General features: G+C 41.5%; 1 protein-coding gene across 1 annotated transcript in view; it reads right to left on the bottom strand.

The window, feature by feature from the left end:
* AOAH (acyloxyacyl hydrolase) overlaps window positions 1–24,275 on the bottom strand; it is a 176,446-nt gene that overhangs the window by 83,037 nt on the left and 69,134 nt on the right. The window contains exons 7-11 of the mRNA XM_081534203.1: window positions 19,889–19,949; window positions 18,727–18,797; window positions 17,808–17,856; window positions 15,047–15,095; window positions 12,677–12,771 (exon numbers count right to left, since the gene is read on the bottom strand). Of these exons, the coding sequence (XP_081390329.1) occupies window positions 12,677–12,771; window positions 15,047–15,095; window positions 17,808–17,856; window positions 18,727–18,797; window positions 19,889–19,949 (325 nt within the window). The remainder of the gene's footprint in view (window positions 1–12,676; window positions 12,772–15,046; window positions 15,096–17,807; window positions 17,857–18,726; window positions 18,798–19,888; window positions 19,950–24,275) is intronic.

Here is a 24,275-nt window from a genome sequence, read left to right as displayed (position 1 = left end):
GCTGGATTTGCTAGTTGTTGAAAATGAAGCAGGAATGGTCTTTCAGACGCTGAAGGAATGGTCTTTCAGACTCTGTTTCAGGTAAAAAGTTCAGAAATCTATACATAACTCTAGAGTTGCCTCCAACTTTTCCTCCTCTGTCTTTTTTATGGAAGCCATGCATAACTTATGAAGAATGAAGAATGAGTATTTTGCAGATAAATACTGAAATTATATGTGGACCCTACATAGACACCTCTGTAAACACCCCATTCACACCCCCAGGGCCTGTTCTGGCCTGACACAAGCTGAGAAAAGGCAGCCACAGGGAGAGAACAGGGCACTCTGCTGCTCTGGAGGTTTATCTTCCAGAGGGATCTGGCAGATGAAGTTCTGGAAGAACAAGGAGAGGACATTTCATCGGGTTTCTGCCTCTGTAGTTGCAGGCGTAACTAGAGCAAGCAGCACTGTTCATGCAGCCAATGCTTTTATATAGACAACTTCAAGAACGTAATGCAACTTTGAGTTAGATTTGCAAACTTTAGAGTTTCATGTGTAGTGGGATTAGTCTATTGTCAAAGTCCCCATGGCCTTATCATTCATTAAAGAGTGGAGAGAGAGAGAGGGACAAAAAAGAGAGAGAGACTGAGAAACACAGCAAGTGCCAGCCTGGCATTCTGTCTAAAGGGCACAGAAAATAAACACTTCCCAGCTGGGTAACCTGGAAGACTTTCCTTAACTCCTCTGTGTCTCAGTCCCTTATCTATAGAATGGACAAATAACAGCACTTATATCATTGGAAGGTTGAGAGGATTAGAAAAGATAACCTACACCTAAAGTTTAGGATTGTAAATGCTCAATAAAAGTTAGCTGTTAGTGGTATTGATAAGAAAGACAGGGTAATAGAAAGGATACCTATTCCACATGTGGAAATTTAGAGAAGGAATCTTAAAATAAGTGTTATCCAATGTACGCCCTGTTAGGTTAGTAAGAGGAAGCCAGTCAAAGAGGGGTAGGGGAAAAAGAGTTTAAACATTAGCTATGCCATATGCTGCAGGTGGCTCAGTGGTAAAGAATCCGCCTGCCAAGCAGGACATGCAGGTTTGATCCCTGGGTTGAGAAGATCCCCTGGAGAAGGAAATGGCTAAACCCACTCCAGTAGTCTTGCCTGGAAAATCCTATGGACAAAGGAACTTGGTGGGCTACAGTCCATGGGGTTGCAAAGAGTTGGACACAACTTAGCGACTAAATAACAACGTCATATGGAAAATCACAAAGCTAAATTCATCATATTATATACACAGAAGACCAGTAAACCACCCCCTCAACCAACCCCAAACACCAAGTTTGCCAGTTTCCTATTGCTATGTAACAAATTACATCTAAATTCAGCAGCCTACAACATACTATATATAAGCAGATCAGTAACAATTTCTCTGCTCCTGGGATGACGTCTATTCAATGCACATTTAAACTTCAACTTGAGCTAAATAAGTAATTTTCAGGGAGGAGGTATAGCATTTCATCTTTAACCCTATGCCAGTCCAGAAACTTATGGGGGCAGTGAAGATACAGTCAAACATAGAATTCTAGCAAATATGACCAGTAAATATAAAGAGGACAGTCTGGCCGGCAACCATCTTTCATCATTTTGCCTGAAAATAGCTCTTTTTATTTTTTTATTTTTACCTCATCAGCTCCTCATAGTCTTTTCTTTTCCCTTTTATATTATTTATTATTTAAGCTCTAACCCCATGATTTATTTATTCAATGAATGAGTGGAGGGATGCGTTTATCTAAGTGCCCCATATCCAGTGAAAATGCATTGTGTAGCTGGACTTTTCATACAGAATTAAATTCTTTCCATCACCATATCGTAACTTCCCTGGTAGCTCAGTTGGTAAAGCATCTGCTTGTAATGCAGGAGATTTGGATTTGATCCCTGGGTTGAGAAGGGATCTCTCCCCTGGAGAAGCAAATGGCAACCCATTCCAGTATTCTTGCTTGGAGAATTCCATGGACAGAGGAGCCTGGTGGGCTATAGTCCATGGGGTTGCAAAGAGTCAGACATGACTGAGTGCCTAACTTACACTTTCACTTTCATCATCATCTCCAGAGGGACTGGAGAACTATATCCAAATTCATAAAAGTGAGAAAACAAGAGTTCAAAATGTCATGTTCTTACACAAAGATAATTGCAAATCAATCTTTTGTGGGGCCAATGAAAAAAATTCTTTCACAAACAGAAAAAATAACTCCTCTAAGGGCCAGGAACAGATAACAATGAATGAATATCATAAAAGTCCAGTCTTCAGATACTATCACTGGATTTTCTAAAGGTTTGGTCATTTCTGAAGCAGCCAAGCTGCCATTTGTCTGGGGTGGGGTAGCTTTCCTCTTTTGACAGGCAACATTCAGCCTTAGATTCTAGAAGAAGCCCAAAGTCCACAGTCAAACTACAGAGGTGAGGAGAGGGGAAGCTGTTACTGGGGCACCTAATGAGCAGGCTTGAGCTGCGCTCTCCATCCCACTAGCTCACTCACAAAAATGCTCTCACTTTTGTCCTCTCCCCTGTTTTACCTTCGCCCAAGAAGCTGTCACACAACCTCTCTCTTTCTATCTTTCCAACTTAAGTCAGTGCTGCAGCCTCTGGCCAGGATCCCTGCCTCCTCACACTCCCCCGCCGTCTTCAGCAGTGTACCCCAGAATCTCATGGGGAGCGTCTTTAAAACATGGATTCTGTTCAGGTAGGTTGGTGCTGGGGCCCTAGAATCCTTATTTTTTAAAAGTGCCCTAAATGGCTGCAGTCACTCGCCAGATTTCACAAAGGCTGCTCTACAGGTTACTACAGCTATTCAACACCATCCTCACGTGGCACCACCCACTGCCCCAGCCTCTTCTCCTGGTCCTCTCTCTCCCACCACTCAACCACCTGCGGCCCCTCGGACCCCTGGGCTTGTCACAAGCTCTTCCTTCTCCTTCCTCCTTTAGCCAGTTGCTGTTATTGGTCAAGCATTATCTAAATCCTGACGTTTTTGACTGCTCTGACCTTTCTCTGTGACGTACCCTCCTCCAGCTCTCATCACATCTTATTATATGACAGGAAAGTATATTTCCATCATAAATCACTAATTTGGAGATTCTTTCATAGCAGCTGAGCCTCTTCCCTGCTTGATTAATAATTACTCTTTTAAGAAGGAATGACCTACCCTTTGTTTTTTCTGGCTAATATGTTATCAATGTGAGATCATGACCTTTTTGGTTTGTTTTTTTTTTAATTGAATTATAGTTAACTTGTAATGTGTTAGTTTCAGGTGTACAGCAAAGTGATTCAGTTGTATATACATATTGCATACATATACGTATTCTTTTTCAGATGCTTTTCCATAATAGGTTTTTACAAGATATTGAATATAGCTCCCTGTGCTATGGGCTTCCCAGTGGGGCTAGTGGTAAAGGACTCACCTGCCAATGCAGGAGACTTAAGAGACCTGGGTTCAATCCCTCAGTTAGGAAGATCCCCTGGAGAAGGGCCTGGCAACCCACTCCAGTATTCTTGCCTAAAGAATCCCATGGACAGAGGAGCCTGGAGGGCTACATGTCCATAGGGCAGAGTCAGACACGACTGAAGTGACTTAGGACATACCCTGTGCTATGCAGTAGGTCCTTGTTGTTTATGTAGTTTATATATAGTAGTGTTTATATGTTACTCCCAAACTCCTACTAAATTTATCCCCTTTGGTAGCCACAAGTTTGTCTTCTATGTCTGTGAGTCTATTTGTATTTTGTAAATAAGTCCATTTATAACATTTTTTAGACTGCACGTAAAAGTCATAGCATATGACATTTGTCTTTGACTTACTTCACTTAATATAATAATCTCTAGGTCCATCCATGTTGGTGCAAATGGCATTATTTCATTCTTTTTAATGGCTGAGTAATAGTCCATTGTGTATATTTATTCTTTGATTCTTCTTGATCTACTTTCCTTTGGGTTCTTTATCAACTAGGCTTTAAATTCTTGGTGATACCATCTGCAATTTCTGCTTCTGGAATCTTTGAACCTTGTATTTCATTTTTTCTTTTTTTTTTTTTAACACTGAAAACAGTTTGTATTGGGGTATAGACAATTAACAATGTTGTGATAGTTTCAGATGAACAGTGAAGGGACTCAGGCATACATAAATATGTTCCCATTCTCCCCCAAGCCCCTCTCCTATGCATGCTGACACATAACATTGAGCAGAGTTCCAAGTGCTAAACAATAGGTCTTTGTTGGTTATTCATTTTAAATATAGCAGTGTGTACACAATCTTCCCAAAGTCCCTAATTATCCCTCCACCCCACCAGCTACCATGAGTTCATTTTCTAAGTCTGTGAGTCTCTTTCTGTTTTGTAAGTAAGTTCATTTGTATCATTTCTTTTTAGATTCCACATATAAGGGATGTCATATGATATTTTTCCTTCTCTGTCTGACTTACTTCACTCAGTATGCCACTTTCTATGGGCCTTGTATTTCATAATGCTCCCCATGATTCTCCTCTAGGTGGTTTAGCTTCTACCTCTGACCAATCCTCCAGTCATTGCCTTAAGTAGGAAATCCCCAGAAAATCACACAGAAGCCAGACTTGACTCCCAGCCCTTGGCAAGGACTGGGCTGGGTAATCCCCAGGAGAGGCATGGAGGGAACTATTTGAAGGAACCAGCGAATGAATGGTATATAGCAATCAATTCCAACCATTCAGAATTATTTTCAAATGCTAGCATTGTCCTCTTCCCCCATTCCAGTGGATTTGAGATTCTAAACATTTCCTCTCTGAAGCATCACTACCATGAAACCTACTTTATGGCCGAGAAACTTGATAGAGAGTGAAGCAAAATGGTAGATACAATTAACTAGAGGGCAAGGATTGTTCTCTGGTCTTAGCAACACACTGGGTTGCACAGGTGTTTACTGACTCATGCTGCCTCTCCATGTGGAGATCTCTATCTAACATGCCCAGGGAGCAGGCATGTGGGCTGAGTAATTATAAATGCTTTTCAGAAGTATGGAGCTTAAAATAATTTCCTCTTGTAGTTTTTCAAAACAACCAGTGTTTGTGTCTTTTTAATTCTTACAGAAGGCATAGAGGGCTAAGATCATCAATGATTTCAGAGGCATGAAGCTGCAAGAAAACCTGACTTTGCTGTCAGGTAAGAGACGCAGATGCTCACCTTGAGCAGGAAGAAAGGAGCACTGAATTGATCAGGACTGAAAGCAAGCCCGTCTGCCCTGTGCCCGCAAACAGGGAAAGGGAACAGAAGAACATTCTGTCTCTTGTAGCCTGATTGCTGTTGGAGAAAAGGATTCACCATGGTACACACAACTCTCTTTTCCTGACAGAATAAATGAGAAATAACTAGGATTGGGGCTTCATTCCTCATTGTTTAGCATCTTTAATCCGTCAGCTTTTAAGATGTCTGAGGAGCAGAAAATGTAATTTTGTCCAGTTTTGTTAAACAACAGCCTTTCCTCATCTGAAAAAATAATTTAAAAAGTATCCTAACTCTTAATATTTCTGGAGTCGACATGAAGTTAGCGGAGGTAGAATTTCCATATTTTATTATGCACTATGAAAATCAGCCTTTATGCTTAATGGAAGCTTTATGCTCACTGATAAATCAGGAGAGCGAAGGCAGGGCCGGGTAGTGAGAGGCAGGGTGAGAGCTCAGATACTGGCTCTGTTGTCTGTAGGCTAATAAAGAGTAGACTAGCTTGATTTACAAAATCATCTCCAAGAGAGGAAAGAAATGCAGAGGGGCTTGAAAGACTGGAGCTGCTTTGCTCTCGGGTGAATATGCATTTTCTGCAGCCAGATTAAGGATTCATTTTGTCCTTGACACAGCACGAAATTCAATCTGTGCTTACTTATCCTACAGACAACAGCCTGCCAGGGGTTGTGTGAAGATTTTATAATAGTACAGGCAACAGTCTTCGCTAGCAAAATAAACATTTGGGAAATTGTATTTCGAAATCGTTTCTTCTTCTTCTCTCCCCACCAATCCCCAGCCCATCATGCAATTCTGGTTCAGTGAAAAGCAGCATTTAATATTTTGGAAATAATTTTCAAGCAGATGGGGGAAGAGGCAGGAGGGCAGCTTCTATTACTAGCCTTGATGATCTCTCTACCTTCCCTTCTTTGTCAACAAAACAACTCAAGCAGTGACTGTTTCTCCTTTGAAAGAAAATAAAATGAGACAGCATGAAAGTGTTCTCAGATTTGCTCTCTGTTTGCCTCTGAAATCTTTCTAAGCTGAGGTCTTCTGTGTGATATGGAAAGCTCATTTTGAACCTGACTGCTGAGGACATCTTGGAGAGATGCTAAGGTGTTTTGTTTTTTTTTTTTTAAAGAGGAAGAGGGCAGGATTTTCTGTCCCTGGCAGAGTGAGCCTCAGAACCCTTTGTTTCTGTGTAACAATGAGGGTGATTCTTCACATTCTCTTTATTGAACTACAAATATCTTTCCAGATGAACACTCTCCTAATCTAATTAGCCGTAAACAGGCCTCCTGGGTGCCAGGCTGCTTTAGCTAGAGGACAGAATGAGCAGGAGGGGAGAGGGGCTAGTGCAGGAAAGATATCCATGACTGTGAGTCTTTTTGATGGGCACAGTTGGGATGGGGTGATGTATCTGCAGGAGACTTTTCTGTCTTATAGGGAAACAAAAGCAAAGACATATTGACTAGTCTTCTAAAGGGCAGAATGGCCTACTATGAACAATGAAAGCTTGTTTTTCTATAGCACTTAACTGCTCTTCCCAGAATATGACTTACTAGTTGGCACAGCAAAGGAATGGCATCAAGCATGCTGGGGGTTCCTGAAGGGTCTTGGATGATTAATATGCATCCCCACTGTCAGACCCTGAGAAAGGCCACATGGCCAAATGTTCACTTTGGAAGAGGTGATCCCACTATGGTTCCTGGTGGAACACCAGATCATGAGGGACAGGGTGGGGTTAGGGGTCAGTGGGTACTTTTAAGTTTCACAGTCGGTGGTACAGAATCCAAATTCAGAACCTCTGTGCAGAAGGTTGGAGAAAAGTCGCACAGCATCACTTTTAAAGACAACTTTCAGTTGTTCACCCTCTTCATGTCATTTTGGGAAGGATTCCTAAAGGAAGTTGAGGAGGGGATGATCTGGCCTTTGGTGAATAGCAGCCAGTGGCGGGGGAGGAGGGGTGGAAGGGTGGGCTCCTTGGGTGAGGCTGGTCCTAGGTTAATAAGAACCTGAAGAAATGAGGCTCCACTGGGTCTAGGCTATGCCGACCACCAACCAGACGTCCAGTTCCACGGGACCCACAAGGTTGAATAATCAGCACTGGCCTCTGACAGCTGTTTCCTGCCAGTTATCCAGCCTTGAGCCAACGCACAGGATTTCTGTTGTACTTCAACCTCCTCGGACATCCCTGCTTTCTGGTGCCCATTGTTGGCTGGAATGGATTCCAGACTTGTTCTGAAAGGGTTTGAGTCACCTGTACTGGGTTAACACCAATGGCTTCTGGGTTCCAAGCCCACTCCTCTATTCTCTGCTCTGTGCTATGGGGCTGGACTCTGCAAACTACACTTCCAGACTCCTCTGCATCTCCCTGTCAATGAGAGGTGCAGGTGGGAGATGGACAAGAAGGGCAGGAGAAGGAGAGGAGGAACTATTTTCTGGGATTTAGTTGAGGTCAGCATTCTTCAGCAGCTCTAGCCTCCAGCTCCCTTTGCTGCTTCCATCTCCTCTCTGCACTCCTCAGTGGTTCAGTGGCAGCTGGTCCATGTGGCTTCAGCAGTGAAAGTACAGGCTGTGCAGTGGTCCAAGCACCAGCTGCACCCCTCCCTCTGGGTTCTGGTAATACCTCTTCCTCCTATTGTTCTTTAGCTCTGGAATCAGCAGTTGGTTCCTGCAATGATTAATCTCTGATAATTTTAGCATCCCCCCTTTTGTTCTGTGGGGCTTCCCTTGTGGCTCAGCTGGTAAAACGTCTGCCTGGAATGCGGGAGACCTGGGTTCAATCCCTGGGTTGGGAAGATCCTCTAGAGAAGGGAAAGGCTATCTACTCTAGTATTCTGGCCTGGAGAATTCCATAGACTATATAGTCCATGGGGTCACAAAGAGATGGACCTGACTGTGCGACTTTCACTCACTCATTTTTGTTCTAATGTCGGTATAATCAGTTCCCTGTATTAAATCCATCAGTGTAGCCAGTACCCTATATTAAATCCCCTCTGTTGGAATGCTTTCATTTTCTTGACTGACCCCTGATAAATGTTGATTCTGACACTGACAAGAAACCCAGTTTAAAAGGGTTCCACTTGTTGAATTAGCAAAATGTTGGAGGCTTTCTCCCTTCATGGTGACATCACTAAAAGAGAACCCATGGGCAGAGTGAGGACTGAGGACAGTCAGATGGGCAGAGATGCTCTCCTGGGGAACTTCACACTCTCTAACATCCTCCAGAAATATTTAGGTTGAAAGATGAGCCCACACCATGCTGATGGCTTCCCCATTTTGCCCTACAATGATCTGTCTTAGGGTGCTTCTTCCTTGGCATTTCTACACACGAAGAATTTTGAAAACTACACTGCAGTACTCCACAATCACATCTTTCTTTTGTAAATCCTCAAAGTTGGACATTGGAGGCAGTGGGAAAATGACAGTGGTTCTCAAAGTATAGTCTGAGGACCCAAGGGGAATCATCGAAACCCTCAGAAAGTATTCATGAGATCACTATTATTATCACAATAGTAAGACTTGATTTAACTTTTTCATTTTAATTCACTCATAAGGGCACGATGAGTTTTCAAGAGGCTACATACATGGATACAGAAACAGATTGTAGGCAGAAGCAGATATGGGAATTTCAGTTCAGCTTAGTTCAGTTGCTCAGTCATGTCCGACTCTTCGCTACCCCATGGACTGCAGCATGTTGGGCTTCCCTGTCCATCACCAACTCCCAGAGCTTGCTCAAACTCATTTCCATTGAATTAGTGATGCCATCCAACCATCTCATCCTCTGTCGTCCCCTTCTTCTCTTGCCTTCAATCTTTACCAGCATCAGGGTCTTTTCCAATGAATCAGTTCTTCCCAACAGGTGGCCAAATTATTGGAGTTTCAGCTTCAGCATCAGTCCTTCCAATGAATATTCAGGACTGATTTCCTTTAGGATCAACTGGTTTGATTTCCTTTCTGTTCAAGGGACTCTCAAGAGTCTTCTCCAATACCACAGCTCAAAAGCATCAATTCTTTGGCACTCAGCTTTCTTTATGATCCAACTCTCACATCCATACATGACTACTGGAAAAACCATAGCTTTGACTAAATGGACCTTTGTCGGCAAAGTAATGTCTCTGCTTTTTAATATGCTGTCTAGGTTTGTCACAGCTTTTCTTCCAAGGAGCAAGCGTCTTTTAATTTAGCTCTCTTCTATTCAGATATCAAGGAGATTCACAAAAGTAGAAAAAAGTGCTATTATTCTAATTTAACTTTTGTTTTGGAAAATAAAGTTATTTATTATAAAAATGTTATTTATGTTAATATGTTTCTTATTTCTATTTTCTAGTGAATTAATAAATCCTGGTGTGGAGTTGGAACACTCTCTTCACTTTCACTAGTCACTTAAGTTTCATGCTCCAGCCCCTGGTCATCTGGAGTTTATTCCCCACATGGATGTCAAATCCAGGGAAATCATTTCCAAGATTTTCAATGGCCCAGGCTGGTTCTCCCTTCCAGGGGGTTCATGTCCTTGCCCCAGGACACATACTCTTCCTGTCCTGTTGCTTCAGTCACCATCCTTACATTACTCACAAGAGTGTCAGACTCCAGTTTTTTTGACACCAGTCTCAGGAGACACCTGTCCAAGTCACTTACTGGCCTCCCACAGTGAGGGGAAGCATCGCACCCTTCCCCCATGGGGACAGTTTAGCCCCGATGCCATACTGACACTAGCCATTTCCAGCCTCAAGCCACAGGTTGCAGAAATAGTTTTCCCTCCCTTCTTCTGTGGGTGCTGCTGCAGTCCTTCTAATATTTGACTGTGGAAGGTGGGAATAGTTGACCCACATTATCTTGGGGTCTCAGTTGAAAGTTAGGTAGAAATAACTAGTCCAATTTTTAATATCTGTCATAAAATCATCCTGAATTTCTACTGAAATATCTCTCATTATTTATATATTATACATGAGGAAATTAAAGTTCAGAGAAAATATTAATAATTAAAGGTAAGTGACTAAGCCAGGATTTGAACTCTGGTATGTCCAAAATTGAGGAGGGCATGACAACCCATTCCAGTAATCTTGCCTTTAGAATCCCATGGATGGATAAGCCTGGTGTTCTATAGCCTATGGTGTTGCGGTTTATGCATATTGCCAAGTTGCTTTCAGAGAAGTTCTAGCAACTTAAGCTCTCATTAGTGGTGAATGAACATGTCCCTTTCACCATATTCTTGCTAAAAGTAGGCCTTCATCACTTTTTAACCTTTGCCTATTTATCAGACAATAAATGATATCTCATTGCTGTTTTAACTTGTTTTTCTTTGATTACTACTGAAGATGAAACTGTTTTTATATTTATTGGTCGTGTTCTTGATCACTAAAAAATTAAATTGCTTTTTCCTTATTGATATGCAGGAACTCTTTATTATTCAGTTCAGTTCAGTTGCTCAGTCGTGTCCGGCTCTTTGCGACCCCATGAATCGCAGCACGCCAGGCCTCCCTGTCCATCACCAACTCCCGGAGTTTACCCAAACCCATGTCCATCGAGTTGGTGATGCCATCCAACCATCTCAGCCTCTGTCATCCCCTTCTCCTCCTGCCCCCAATCCTTCCCAGCATTAGGGTCTTTTCCAATGAGTCAACTCTTCGCATGAGGTGGCCAAAGTATTGGAGTTTCAGCTTCAACATCAGTCCTTCCAGTGAACACCCAGGACTGATCTCCTTTAGGATGGACTGGTTGGATCTCTCTGCAGTCCAAGGGACTCTCAAGAGTGGACTGGTTGAATCTCCTTGCAGTCCAAGGGACTCTCAAGAGTCTTCTCCAACACCACAGTTCAAAACCATCAATTCTTCGGCAATCAGCTTTCTTCACCGTCCAACTCTCACATCCATACATGACCACTGGAAAAACCATAGCCTTGACTAGACGGACATTTGTCGGCAAAGTAATGTCTCTGCTTTTAAATATGCTATCTAGGTTGATCATAACCTTCCTTCCAAGGAGTAAGTGTCTTTTAATTTCATGGCTGCAATATTGTCATATGCTATATATATTGCTCTAGTTTTTCACTTATTTAATTTTATGAATTTTTTGACATTGCACATATTTGAATATTTTATGTAATTAAACCTAGTAATTTTTTTGGCCTTCCCTTTGTAATATCATGCTCAGAGAAATTGGAATACTTCCTAAAATTTTTTTTCAAGAAAGTATAAATCTGTTATGTTTTCTGAATTTTTGGATAACTGGGAATATGTTTCTGTGACTCTCATGTAGGAACAATATCTTGGCAGTTGGAGCATTTTTGACACACCATCCTCAAAATGCTGTAGAAGCTATTCCACTATTTCCCAAAATTTACTGTTGAGAGAAAAGTTTGATACCAAAAAGATTTTTGTCTCCTAGTATGTCCCCAGTTATTTGTAAGAGCAGAATAGCTGCAAGATTATTGTTTATATTTGGAATAAAAAGGAAAAGCCAGACACGATGAGGAGAGTCTGTTTTACACTTTCTGGAGTTCAGTGGGTTTTGGATTAAAGTCAAGGATTTCTTCAACTAAAGAAAATTATCTTTTATTTTTTTTAATTTGGTCACCACTTCCTCTCTGTCTGATGTATTCTCTTCTTCTGGGTTTCCTATTCAATCTCCAGGACCTAACCTATATGCCTCTTACATGAGTTTCAGAATTTCCCAAGTGGGCTGACTGGTTTTCTCACCCTGTTTGTTTCACATTGTCCAACTTGCTCGTCAGTATGGCCATCTCATTTTTACATCAGGCAATTATTGTTTCCCCTAAAAGTAGTTCTCCCTGACCTCAGACTGTTTATTTTTCACGAGTGCTGTCTCCTCAAATTATTACTGAGAATCTGATTTAATATCTTACAAAATTCACTTTCCTGTTGAAAGCTTTTTTTGAAAGAGCTCTCCTCTTTGGAGATCATGAACATTTTTTCTATATTCAAATGTTTCTGTTTTCTCATCCTTATGAGGGAGTGCTGTGTTTGCCCAGTTTTGGAAACTGGAAGAGGCCCAGTTAGAGAGTGTTCAGGTTCATGTCTGATTTCTTCAGTGTGCAAAAAGGGATCAAGGAAGAATCGATCATTTCTGTAGTTTAATTTCTCTGGATCAGCAGTCCCATTTTCTAGGTGGTTGAAGAAGGAACCCATCCCAAGGTGGTCGTGTGACAAGGGCTTCCCCACTGTGCCCACATTCCTTTCCACCTGTCAGGGGCACCATCCTCCTTCTCTAATGGACAAGATGGTCTTGTTGTGAGAGTGTTGTTCTTATCACATTGTTTGAACTGGACTGAACTGAAATGGCAGCAGGTGTGCCTTTTATGGCAGATTGTGCTGAGAAGGGAAATTCGCACCTGTTTGGAACTGGCATTACATTTATAGAGAGCAAGGGGGAAACAAACACAAAGGCCAGCATATTGGGGATGATTACTGCCAAAATTACTTACCAAAGACATCTGCGAAGCTGTGATCCAGTCAGGAGGGATGTGGAAATGAGCCCCAGCTGAGTCTCCCAGCAAAATGACTCCCCTGGGCTGTGAACCTAGGGGGCACAATTTATTTGCATTATTTATTCACTCAAGTAGTTTAGAGCCTCCAGGTTAGGTAGTTAGGTGAGCACATACCCTGGTGTGTATTCCATGCATGGAGCATCATAACAGTGATACATTGCCACTTTTTGAGTGTTGGAGGGTGAGGGGCATAGCATTTAGGAGCTGAATGAGATTTCTCAGCCACTGAAACTGCCAACTAAGCTGTAGAGATGCAGGTGTATTTTCTAGCTCTGCATAAAACAAACTGCTGTGCAACCTCTTGAGTGAATGATGGGTGAATAAAAACATCAAAACTTTATCTGAACTCAGAAATATGCCCAGATTTTGGTCCTGAAAATTGCTTTCTTGGAAAGCATACCCATTTCTATTATAATTCACTTTAGGAATTAGTGATCTCAAGGAGCAATTTTGATTTTTCAAACATGTTATGGATTTTTAAAGTCCTGAATCTATAAAGGCAAAAGTGCCAAATGGACGATTATGGCTGATTGATGGAGAAATGGAGAAATAAAGTCTCTGTGCAGTCTTGTACATTTGAGGTTACAAATCACTTAATCTGATTCTGAGGAATTCACCCATGGATGATGCATGTACACTTCCAAAATTCTTCAAGTCCTGAAAAAATCAAGTGATGTCTCCCAGAGTCAGAGAGGAGAGCCTCCTTTCCCCACCTACAACCCCCCTGAATCAAGCCAAGGATGGTCCAGCCTCACTCCAGTGGCTCCCTATCTCAGGACTCTGGCACAGCTGGCATTTGGCTATGCAACTGGGGACTGAGAAGGCCCAGGACATTGAGGAGGGGATGGGATTTGGGGAATCCAAGAGACTTCCCATAGTAACCCCAGAGCCTCACACCATGGCTTCACTTAGATGTTTATTTATTCATTTATTTGTTAATTCATTCTTTTATTCATCCAACAGCATTTCTAAATGGTATGACTTATGTATTGGGTCCTCACATTTTCTACCTCTATCCTACTCCTCTGACAGCTTAGAGACAATTAGACTTTAAGTTGATTGAGGACAAGGACTATATCATATCTGCCCATGAAAACTCAGAGCCAAGTATAGTCCCTGGTGCATAATAGGAATAGGTATTCATGAAATATCCTGTTGAGTGAATGAAATATTTTTACATGTTAGGAAAAAGCACTGCCTAAACAAAAATAGTGATGCTACCACAGGGTCTTGTTTGAGACTCTTTGGGCATCAGCAGTACCAGGTTTTCAGTACTATGTGTTTGGTATTAATAAGTTTCTCCTAAGAGTACTGGTAGGCTTCCTAAGTGGTGCAGTGGTAAAGAAACCACTTGCCAATGCAGGAGACGTGAGAAATGCGGGTTCAACCCCTGGGTTGTGAAGATCCCCTGGAGGAGGAAATGGAAACTCACTCCAGTATTATTGCCTGGGAAATCCCATAGACAGAGAAGCCTGGGGGTCTCAAAAGAGTTGGGCATGACGTAGCAACTAAACAAAGAGCACAAAGAGTACTGGTGGCCCAGGTGTCTGCGGCATTTGGGCATTTAGAATCCAGAGCTTTTGTTCAAGTGTTTTCGGGAACTCTCAGCGGTTATAGTTTGGCGGCCTCCCTCAAGTTACCCAAATACAAGCCTTTAACCCATTTGACACAAGGACTCTGTCAGTAAAAGCCCAGATGTCCGACCTTATGGTGTATTGAGAAGGACACAGAGAAGATTGAAAATTATCACCTCCACTTATTTTCTTATCTGAAAAAGTGCTGGATTTCAGTTACCATGTTATCTATATTATAGCCTTTAAGAAAAAACTGTATCTTATATTTGTGTATAGTTGATTAATTAATAATGTGTTAGCTTCAGTTGTACAACAAAGTGATTCAGTTACACGTATACATGTATCTATTGTTTTTCAAATTCGTTTCCCAATTAGGTTGTTACATAATATTCAGCAGAGTTCCCTCTGCTATACAGTAGGTCCTTGTTGGTTATCCATTTAAAAAGTAGTAGTGTGTACATGTCCATCCAAAACTCCCTAACTTTACCTCTAATAACTTTCCAGTCATCCAATAACGGAATCAGTTAAACTCAGTTTTTCTTTGTCTAGATTCTGTCTCATTTCTATAATCTTTTTCATATATTTTTCTAATTTGTCATGAAAACAAATATAAACTGGTCAACATTATGCTGCAGCATCAGGCATTTCCTCATTTGTCTGTTCGATTCAATTTGACTCAGACTAGAAAAGAATATTCTATTAGGATAAGTACACTGACTTTTACCATTCATACCTTCACAGAATTTCTTCTCGTATGGGATTCCATCTTTTGGATCAACACCCTTTAAGAGAGAAATGATGAGATTAGCAGTTTGCTTTTAAATTTATGAGACACAAGTACAAAATCCTCCCCAGATGGCTTTTAAAGCACAAAAGCAAATCAGTAGATAAAATCCTTTAAAGTCTCTTGAGCCCTTAATCCAACATAGCAACATTCTATGTAAGTGAGTTAGGCTTTAAGGACCTGGGGGCAGGAATAAGGAGAGATCCTGAAACTGGACCATCTTGTTCAGAAGGACGCAGGGCAGGGTTCTGAGTGCTGCAAGTGTCACTGGGAGGGAGCACTGAGGCTCCATTCAGTGACTGGGACCCAGGGGTGGAGTGGGCTCAGCGGTCTCTGAACTGGAGCTCTGAGTATCCTGACTTCTTCAGTGCCTAAGGATCGATGCTTCTAGAGCAGTGATTCTCAACAGGGCTGGTTTTAAGGCAGCCCCCTACCCGCCCCTGCCCTGCAACCATCCCCAGTGACATTTGGCAATGTCTGGAGACATCTTTGGTTGTTCCAGTGCAGGGAGGGGGGCTACTGGCATTTAGTGGAGAGAGGCCGGAGATGCCGCTGATCATCCTGCATTTTGCAAGGCAGCCTAAACCATAAGACATCATCCCAAATGTTGATACAATAAGACTGGGAAACCCACAAGTGAGGTTGAGCTTGTGATTTGGACAGGGTTACCATAGCTGAGGGCACTTCCTAACACTGAACGCTAAGTCTGTGCATTAGTAGCGTAACTGGTCCTTGGAAGGTTCAAGCAGAGTCTGGATAACCCTAAGGAAAAGTTAGTACACATATATAGTTATGTTTTTTGTTTTGTTTTGCTTGTCAAACTCTGGTCTGGAGCGCACTGGCATTCCACTGGACAGTAATGGTATTAACAGTATTCTAGGATGAGCCTGATGGCCAGAGATTTATTGGAAACAGTGTGTTCACTCTCTTGGTCTTGGGGGCTCCCAGTGTGCAATAAAACATTAAAGATGCTGAGAAACTTGGAAGTAAAGAAAACTGTTTAGGCTTATTTGACCCATTACTTTCTAAACTTGGCTATAGCACCCTTCCTCCCATATCTTTTAATCTCCCACTCGACAGGGGAGTTCCTGGACACAGTTAGGGAAATGTTGGACTTGGTGGTTGCAAAATCCTCTCTGAGTTCATGATTTTGTGATTCTGGGAGTCATTTTTCCTCTATGGAAAGGGATAGGTGTGAAGGTCATGTGTCTTTTTCCTATTAACTGATGATGAACTCTGAGTCTTGGCTCTCTGGGCTCCGGGTGGATTTCCACTGGTGTAGCACAGTCTCTTACTGGCCTTCCATATGTAGGTGGGGTCACATGTCAGAGGCAGGGATGGGGTCATGGAACCAAGATAGGAACTTCACATATTAATAACCTCCGTGTCATCCAACAGGACAGCTAAGCTTGACTCTATCAAAACAAGAGCTGCCTTAGGGGTCCTGACACCTCCATACCTTAGGACTAAGGGTGATGTCTTCCCCTCCTCATGAGAAGGCAATTTGACTAATGATAGGGTGGGTGGGGTGGGCTATACTGGGGTACAATCTGTTTTACTCTCCATATCCCAGAAACAACAGACCATCAGTGTCCTGGAGAGAAGAAAACTATTTACAGAAACTTTCTCCTCTTCATCCAAGCAGATAAATTAGGCAGCCATTGAGAGGCAATTTATCTTGAAGCTGCTGCTGCTGCTGCTAAGTCGCGTCAGTCGTGTCCAACTCTGTGCGACCCCATAGACGGCAGCCCACCAGGCTCCTCCGTCCATGGGGTTTCCCAGGCAAGAGTACTGGAGTGGGGTGCCATTGCCTTCTCCGTTATCTTGAAGCTGGGGAATCTTAAATATCAAGGCCCCTTGTTTGTATGATCCCTGCCTGTGTGAGTGCTGGGAACAGCTGGGAGCTGTAGAATGTTTTAGGTGGAGAGGAGTCTGGCTGCAGTCAGAACAATGTTTCCACTTAAGCACTCCTGGTAAATTGGAAAAGAGATCTCAAAAGAAAGGGACCTGAATTTCCAAGTTTCCAGGAATTTGTTATGATTTCTTTTATCATTCTAGTTAATCATACTTTTATACTTGACTTTGTATTTGGTATAGTTTTTCCTTCATGAGGACCCCTCAAATCCTATAAGCTCAAGACCTCACAAAATTTAGATTTGCTGCCGTTGCTGTCCTCAGATAAGTGTTTGGCTTTTCTCCTTCCTTCCCTTTTTCCTACTGGAAGCCACTAAGCTACTATTCATAAGGAACCAGGGTAGCAGCATAGATGCTTCAGGATGCAGGTAGTGGGGAAACTACAGGTAATTTCCACTCTGCCTGGCTGGCCTTATGAAGAAGGAAAAAAATGGCTGGAATGAAATGGTGACAGCATGTGATTTGCTTCACCAGCTGTTTGGGTTGCTGTAAAAACTTTGCTAACACCACGATCCATTTAATTTCACACTGTTTCAGACAGAATCAAGGGGTTAGATGTGAGTGACCTTAAACAAGACTTACAGTGGCTGTGACTGAGATAGCCTCAGATCTCATTACATCCTTGACACTTTTCACGTGTGACTGGATTCTATGACCCTCTTTCAAACAGCAGAAAGAGTTGCCTCAGCCTACCGTCTTATCTTCTTCCTTAGGTCTGACTAAGCAAATAGGTAATGGGCTTGTAAGGAGAGCAGAAAGTTGGAGAATAGGGTTAAGTCTGAATTTAGTTGCTTACCCAAATGCCATTACAGTTTGAATCTTGATATGAGTCCCAGTTGTCCGGCCTACAGAGAGGACAGCCACATTAGTCTTCAGCATATATTTATCATTCTGAATGTCAGCTTCACAAATGAATGAATGAATGAATGAGTGCTACACCAAGTGTCACTGATAGCCAACAGGTTCTTCAAGGAAAAATGCCACACACCATTGTGTGTTGTGGCCCACAGAAGCCTCACTCGGCCTCTTTGTCACTCTCTTGGCTTTGGGTGTTTGCTGGGAGCTGGGGACCAAATTCAGCCTTTTCATAACTGACTACATTCATGGGCGGTATTGTTGGGTAATGGTGCTGATGAGCGTAATGAACACATCTGCGGTTTATTTTCTTCAGACAGGCAACACCATTAAAGTTGGGCCTCTAAAGTCCCAAACATCTGGTTAATGCTTCAGCACTGTAGTCACAGCTAAGATGAAGGCTGGCATATCCAGTTTGAGTTCTGAGATGCAATTGGCTGAACGTCAGCCTGGGACTAAAATGAAACCCACACTCCACTCCCTGCAGCCCTTGCCTTACTCTTGGTGGAAAAGGCTACACTTTCTGGGCCCAGGGCTGCCTGTAGAGCTCAGGCCGGAGGATGGATAAACATCCACAATAACCTGTCTACTCACTTGTTTCTTCCACTAGACTGTAAACTCCTATTTCTATTTGTTTACCACGCAGCATGATTCAGAGTGCTTGGCAATGCTCGATGAGCATTTTGGGGGGCAGTAAAATGAACAATTACTGTTTTTTTCGTTGAGTTTTATTTCAGTGAGGACATGGAGGTCCCTGCTCTCTGTAAGCATGAATCCCCTGGGTTGGAGGAGATAATTATGCCTCCTGCCTCCTTTTCAGAAGGTAATTTTCAAAATCAGTGATGAACAGAGACCATTACCTTCTGCCCGGGTATACCATCTTGTTGCTGTCGTTGCAATCTCTCCCTCGCCAGTGAAAGCCCCGCAGTGTCTGAAAGTGAAGAGCACACACAGGAAGTGTCAGTTCTGCTTTGATGTTGTCCACAGTGAAGGCCAGTCAGAGCTGTCAGAGGGGTATTGACATCTGCAGTTTCAAATTCAAATGTAGTCTGGGAACACCAGAGATCACTAAGAAAATTAAGATGAATATGCTAAGACCTCCCGAGTGAGGTGAAATATAATATGGTACCAGGGCCAATCACAGGTGTAGCGTGTGTGTGTGTGTGTGTGTGTGTGTGTGTTGTGGTGTGTGTGCCAATATGTGAATGTATGGGGGTGCATCTGTGTGAATTTGAAAATATGTGAGCATGTGTACATTCACATGGGTGGTTATGCAAACGCATGTTTCACACACGTATGTCTGTGTGTACATGTGTGTTCATGTGTATGTGTCTATGTGTTCTTCCACACACAGCAGGGCCATCCAACTCCCTGAATTTTCTCTATTAATCATCAATCTTCTCAGGCCCCAAAGCAATTGGTTTATTCTGTCCAACGATTAATAATTTTACTGAATAATTAAAAATTCTCTAGCCAAACTGGTTACTTGCATGGAGTTATTATATTTTTGACATGTCTGATTCAAAAGGATCAAGAGCTATGATGATGTCAAACAATGCTTTTATTTCTCGAATTGCCAGGTAGAGTATCTGAGATCCCATCAACTTTGGAAAGTTTGTGACATCTGTTGCTTGCTTGTTGAATTTCACAGAGAATATTATGATATCCTACCTGTTCTAAATCAAACATGTGCACACAGACACATATACACTTTAAAAAAGTAAGTTAAAATATATTTAAGAATTTTGAAAATAATTCATGACATGTTATCAAGATAACTGTTATCCCCATGGAGAATTCCAGCTGGGAATGGCTTCAGGAAATGAAAACAGTCTAGGACTAAGATCCACTTTGATGGTCCATGTGGAGATACCATAAAGGTATATAAACATTATAAAATGATGTATTATCAAATTAATAATACATTCAAATGGCATTCAATCTTGTCTTATTAAAGGAAAGAAATTTATAGGAAGTAATGCAATATTTACTGAACGTCTGGTTACTCTTAACAATACTTACTGGGAAATCACTATATTTGTCTGAATCTGCATCTTTGAATGGCACAGAATTTTGTATAGCTCTAGAAGAAAGAAAATGAAACACCTGTGAGCTAAAAAAAAAGAAAGTGTGTTTGTAAAAATAAACACAGACGTGTTTAGATATGACTGTGTTGAGTTTACTTAACAAAATCCCATTCTAAAAATAAAATTAAGGGTCTAAATAAAAATTTAAAAAGTAAAGATAAAATTGAGTACCAGCCCAACTTTGCGTATTCCTGCCCTCCACTCAACAGAACGATTTTCTCTCTGACATTTTACTTGGCCTATGTGGGTAAGTAAAATATAATGAACTCAAGTTTTAGAGGGCATGGGATATGGCTGTTGAGGTCCTCAGGAAAGGAAACTGCATTTTTGTCCAGTCAATGAACTTAGTACTAGAGATTTTACACATTTTACACATTCTAGGACAGAAGTCTTAAGATTCTCCTCTTTTAAATCACTTCATCTGAGAATTGTTGGGCATTTAGTTGTCACTCCCCTTCAAGAGCCAGGTGTAATTGATGTGATTGATGGTCAAGCAATTAATGCCAAAAACTACAGATACCTCCTTTGAGCGAGGATTTCCCCTAAGTCCTCACTACCAGACTTTCCCCAGCTTCCAAATAGCAAACACTGTTTTCCCTTTAGGAGAATCATTTACAGAGTAGCAGGCAAGTGCCATCATATGGCAGAGTGAGGTTACTCTTGGAGCTTAGAATGTAGAGAGAGTAACACTCTCCCTTATAGGTTTTAGTAAATGGTCTTCTGAATCAAGAGCTTCTCAGCGATTCTGAGAGTCTCAAGGTTAGCAAATTCAGCCAGAGCCAGTATGGAGCCTAACTGGTGGTGTGGAGCCTGTCTTAAGAGCTCTGGGATGGTGGAGCCTCTGGAAGTCCACTTTATAGACCTCTTGGGAGATGACATCCCCTGTGAGAACAGGTAGTGTTCTCCCATGTATATATTTGACCTCTTGGATAGCTGTTTTAGGCTTCTAGTTGAGAAAAGGAGGAAAGACATAGAGTGAGAGAAAGAATAAGAGGAAGAGGGGGAGGGAGAGGGATGGGGTAGGGAGGAGGGAGAGGATGAACAAACCCAAACAGCCATATTATCAGTCTGAGAAAAAACACTGGGTAAAAGGTCTCTCTCAATGATGCCAAAACTATCTCCTCCTACCTTTGCCACCTTGGGGGTGAGAGTTTGTCTATGAAGGAAGGAACAATGAGTTGTTTCTAGAATTAGAACGTTTGGTCATTAAATTAACCTTTACTTGTTTATTTTAAAGGCTCAAAGTAACTAACCAAAACCATACATTCTAGACATGCATGGGTAGATCAGCCATCCTAAATCTCATAAGTTGCAATTTACATAAACTCCACAATCCCTTATTCATAGCCCACATATCCAAAGAGTCCTGAAAACCAAGAGCTGTTTCTTATTTTCAATGTTGCAGCTAATTTATTTGGTGGCAAAATTTGACCTAAACCAATCTAAGGCAATTCATAACCTATACCCTAGTTAATATCACTATCCATATATTTCACTGCTGAAATATAAATGTGTTTAATCAGGAGGTGCTAAGAGTGTAAGTGAGTGTGGTGAGTTATAGTATACGCATGATATGTCACATTCTTAAAATCTGGGAAATTCTGAATTGCAAATTACATCTGGCTCCAAGGTTTTGGATAAAGCGTTATTGACTTTTACTATCATTGCTTCTGCAAAATTGTATATAAATTTGATACATTGTGTATCCTTACAAGTACCTGGTTGTATGCCAAAATATTCATTCATTCATTCCATAGCTATTTTTGAAGTCCCTATCATGTGCCAGACATCATATTAGATGTTAAGGATGAGTATTAGATACATTTCCTATGCTAGAACAGCTCAGTGATGGGTGGGGAAAACAATGCATTAATAGATAGCTACAGTGCTATAGAGAAAATTCTCTAAGAGGGTTGTGCATGCAGAGGGAAGACATTTCCCTCTCTACAGGGAAGGAGGCAATCTTAAGGTGAAAGTTCAAGGATTAGAAAGCATTTTCAAAGCAAGTAATTGGGTGACAGGCATTCTAGTAGGAAGGAAAAGTATGGGAAGCCCTTTAACATAGCTCTAGGTTCTGAAATTAGACTCCTTGGATTTGAATCCGGGGTCTGCTGTACATAACCTTAAGGTAAATTATTTCATCATTTTTACATCTGTTAGCTCATTTGTAAATGGGGTCAATGTCAGTACCTGCTTCCTTGGACTGTTGCAAAGACTAAATGAGTTGTTACATGTGAAGCAAGGAAGACCTGTGCCAAGCATGTGATAAGTATTCACAAAATATTAGCTCTTTTCTTTATTATGCACAGTGCTAACAGCTATTCCAAGGGTGGCTAGGACTGGGCAAACAGGTCTAAGTTGTCTGCTCTTATGACATTTCAGTTTCTGGATATACTCCCAATTGAACTCATGGATTCTCTTCAGATTTTCAGGTTCCCAGCTACACAATGTCCAATCCAGTTATGCATGTCCATTATTTTTAGATATTTTTACAGTAAGCTTCTTTGCTGTAAGTACCTTCACAGCAAGCATTTTTGTTACAAACATTTTCACTGTGTAACTAATTGGCCATAAGACAATTTTGCCATAAAAGGTAAAATGACTGGTTGATAGTTTGTTTTGATATGTATCATACAAAAATCATGAAAAATGATGATGATTTGCCCCAAGAGCCAGTTTCTTATTTCTAAACACACTACAGTGGAGGAGAAAGAGGCTGAGGGCCTGAAAACTGCAGGTTTGAACTCACATTTCCCATAAAACTCTGGAATGCTTATCAACAGACATGTGACAAGATGCCAGGATCACACAACAGTATAGAGGCTTTCATTACACAATACAATGTGTGTGTGCTCAGAGGTGTCCGACTCTTGCAACCCCATGGACTGTAGCCCACCAGGCTCCTTTCTAGGCAAAAGCACAGGAATGGGATGCAGTACAAAGCATAGGTATAAATATGTAATAGGTATTTGGAAATTGTATCAATTCCTCTAACAAAGGAAGAAATTTTAGCAAAAAGAAAAAATGTGATGCCAAATAAAGAGGCCAATCAATGTGTAAAATACTAAGAATGAAAGAGCTGGAAGACAAGTGCTCAGGTACAAGTCACACAATAAGGTCAGTCATCTGCACAGTAGTGCCATTAAATCTACTCACCCTTTAAATGGACTTCCCTGGTGGCTCAGATGGTAAAGCGTCTGCCTATAATATGGGAGACCTGGGTTCAATCCCTGGGTTGGGAAGATCTCCTGGAGAAGGAAAATGGCAACCCACTCCAGTATTCTTGCCTGGAAAATCCCATGGACGGAAGAAACTGGTAGGCTACAGTCCACGGGGTCACAAAGAGTTGGACATGACTGACTTTCACTTTTCACCCTTTAAATATATTCAGATATTTTGTAATAAAGTCTCTTTAGTTTTGTAATTAGCCTCATGGCTAATTAGTTATATGGTGAAACTAATGTTTGTGGCAGCAAAGATGTTTAAAACAGGAAACTTACAGTGAAAATACCTAGAACTCCAGTTATCACCTTGGCTAGTGCAGTTAATCAGCTGCATGCTGCTCCTGCCCTCTGCCTGGGGTCTGGCTGACAAGCTTGACCCAGTGAGCAATTGTGACTGCAGCTGAATATTATTCGTTATATAATATTGAGCTATTCAAGCTCAAAATGCCTAAAACTATGTCATGAAACTGGGGCATTACAACAAAAGAAAACTAGGGAAAATAAAGTATCCATGAGTATCTGCCTCACATTTGAATCCCAGGTAGCAGTGCAGGGTCAGAGTGGCTCTGTTTCTTCTGCATGTGGATGTGTTACATGCATCTCTGTAAGATGAAATGAAAGCAGAGAAAACCATGGAAAGATACATCCTGACATGTTTACATGGCTCACTGTGTGGTGGGGATAGGGACTGAGGTGAGTGGCAAGAGCAGGGCATAAGCAAGAAGGAACAAATGAAAAACGCCAAGAACGATGAATTGAAAATGCAATTAACATAGGATATGATAGCCTGTGTGAATTTATGTGAAATAATACATAGGTGGGCTTAAGCATTTGGAAATTCAATAAAAAGAATAAATTATCGATATTAAGAGGGGACCCTCCTGACTCACCATTGCTGCAATAACAAAAAAAATTAGGCAGTGTATAGGCACTATGAATTCTGATCAGAACAAAACAACAAAATCCTTGATTGCCCCATGGTAGTAGCCTGGTATCCTACACATTTGTGTCTCTAATAAATTAGTGTTTTTTCTTTGTTTATTCACTTGTTTCTTCACTGAGTCCAAACTGAGGTCAAGCACTGTGGTAGGAACCAGG

The sequence above is a fragment of the Giraffa tippelskirchi genome, chromosome 10, assembly GCF_054371585.1.
Source record: "Giraffa tippelskirchi isolate mGirTip1 chromosome 10, T2T-mGirTip1v1.2.pri, whole genome shotgun sequence".
NCBI lineage: Eukaryota > Metazoa > Chordata > Mammalia > Artiodactyla > Giraffidae > Giraffa > Giraffa tippelskirchi.
This window is presented reverse-complemented; position numbering and strand designations above follow the sequence as displayed.